The sequence below is a fragment of the Solanum tuberosum genome, unplaced genomic scaffold (assembly GCF_000226075.1).
Source record: "Solanum tuberosum cultivar DM 1-3 516 R44 unplaced genomic scaffold, SolTub_3.0 scf00479, whole genome shotgun sequence".
Classification (NCBI taxonomy): Eukaryota; Viridiplantae; Streptophyta; class Magnoliopsida; order Solanales; family Solanaceae; genus Solanum; species Solanum tuberosum.
The window spans coordinates 134,331-136,632 of record NW_006239404.1 but is presented as its reverse complement, the minus strand read 5'-3'; the positions used below and the strand labels follow the sequence as shown (position 1 = coordinate 136,632).

Here is a 2,302-nt window from a genome sequence, read left to right as displayed (position 1 = left end):
CCACCCACCCCTTTAACCAATCTTATATTGTCCACATTTCACATCTCCAGTCCTGGGTCTTGGATGATCCTGATCCCCTCATGATGTGCTAGGCTTTGGGGTTGACTTAGGCTCAGAGTCCTTTTCTATACAATTACTTGCAAATATTGAACTTCAATATTTAAAATACAGGTGAATTAGACATTTAGACGATATTTAATTAGTTGAGGTTGAAAGAAACAGTATCTGAAGTTGAAGTTGTGTATGAACATAAATTTCATCTAAAAAAAAGATATATTTTTGTGAGTGAAAAGATAGTTATGAATATTTAGGTACCTTGGTAAGTAGAGACTCAGTTTGGATATTCATGAAAACAATGGGAACACCAGAGGCTTGAGAAGCAATGAGCCAAGCATTTGCTCTAGAAAGTGTGTCTTCTAAATCATTATAACCAATTGAAACTTTGTCTGAGGCTTTTGGCAAGAGAAGTAGTGAGTAAAAGTTACTTGACTTTGGAACTGCTAGCAACTCATTCATTCTCTTTTCCCATGGATAGCTTACATATCCTTCTTGGAGTGGAGTCCTTGTCAATGCTCCCACCATTCTTGACTTCCTTGAACCTACATATAATCATATGAACAATTTTTAAGGGTAGCTTTGAAGAGAGACACAATAATATGTGTAGTTTGTTATTTGAGGGATTAGACTTGATTTCTAGATTTCAATTCTTATAATCTGAGTTCTATTGAGACTCACTCGTTTTAGTGAATTTGTGACAAATCTTGTAGAAATGCAGATTGTGGCTTTTCATCCTTGTAATCCAGATATTTTCCACGTAAAAATACTATGTTCATACTTTACTATACTTCATAATTCCGCATCGTAGTAGAAAGGAACAAGTTAAGTAACTCCTTCCATCACCCCTTTTTGTGTTATTAATTAGGACATGCATGATATCATAAGTAAATCAAACGCTTTGACATAAATATTTGTTGGTAAGTCTTTATCCATGGATATATAGCATATATATTTGTATCCACTTTTGTGTATGTGTGTTTATTTGAAATCTTTTTTAAAACAAAAATAATAATATTATATTGATCGTGAATCTTTAATTAATCCATTAGGTAACCATAATATTCCTATTACCTGACACACTTTAATTTGTTGAAAGGGTAAACCGGTAATCCATGCATTGACCCGGTTCGATACTTTAGTAAAGGATGTAAATAAACTTACCTTTATTTTCGTAGATTAAGATTTTTATTTATTTTTATTAAAATTTAGGCATTTGAATCTAATATACATCTGAATGGTTAAGATGTTGTTTCTAGATCTAAACATTGAATGATTAACACGGTTTGTTTTTTGACATCTGAATATACATATAAAATGCAAATTAAAAAGAATTAATAAATAAAAATCATTATTTGATAAAAAAAAATGAAATACTTATATTTGCTAGTGATGGTGGAGATAGTTTATTGTGGTGGTGGTGATGCTAATAGTTGTTGTTAGTGACTAGTTATGGTGGTGGTGATAGTTATGATGGTGGAGATGGTTGGTGTTGTGGCATAATGATGGAATTGGTAGTGGTGTTGGTGGTTGTAATGATGAAGTTGGTTGATGTTAGTAGTTGGCAGTGTTGATTGTTGATGGTGGTGGTTGAATACCGTGTAGTAGTTGGTGATGTATTTGTGGCAGCTGGTGACGGTGCTAGTTATGATGATGGAGGTGCTTGGTTGATAGTAGAGATTGACCACAATAGTGGAGTGGTTGGCGGTAGTAGCGATGGTGATGGTGACAGAAGAATGTATGGTGGTAATTGACTACAATGCTAGTTATGATGGCGGGTTAACTTGTTGGTTGTAAGAATTGACTATATTGGTGATAGTGGTGGTGGAGATGACAGTGGCTACAAAGATGGAGGAGAAGATGGCAATTGATATAATTATAATGATAGAGGAGGTAAGTGTGGTAGCAGTTCATAGTAGTAGCTAGCAACAGTGATGGTTGTGACTTGTGATGAAAGGGGCGATTGATGCGAGTGGCGTAAAAATTGAATTTTTAAAAATCTAAAATATTTTCAAAAACAATTTTTTTTTATTTTTAAAAAAAATGACGGGAAGGTGGGGGGCATAAAAATGAAAAATTTTAAAATTTGAAATACTTTTAAGAAATAATTGTTTTTAAAAAATAAAAATTTGACAGGGTGGCCTGGGTGGGGGTGGCGTAAAAATTTAAATTTGAAATATTTTTTAAAAAAAATTTAAAAAAAAAAATTGACCGGGGCCAGGGTGGGGTGTCACTAAAAAAAAATCCC

The 2,302-nt window shown here is 33.4% G+C and overlaps 1 protein-coding gene across 1 annotated transcript in view; it reads right to left on the bottom strand.

Annotated features, from left to right (window-relative positions):
- LOC102583273 (uncharacterized) overlaps positions 1 to 2,302 on the bottom strand; it is an 11,108-nt gene that overhangs the window by 3,583 nt on the left and 5,223 nt on the right. Inside the window, exon 3 of the mRNA XM_006364185.2 lies at positions 316 to 599. Within this exon, the coding sequence (XP_006364247.1) occupies positions 316 to 599 (284 nt within the window). The remainder of the gene's footprint in view (positions 1 to 315; positions 600 to 2,302) is intronic.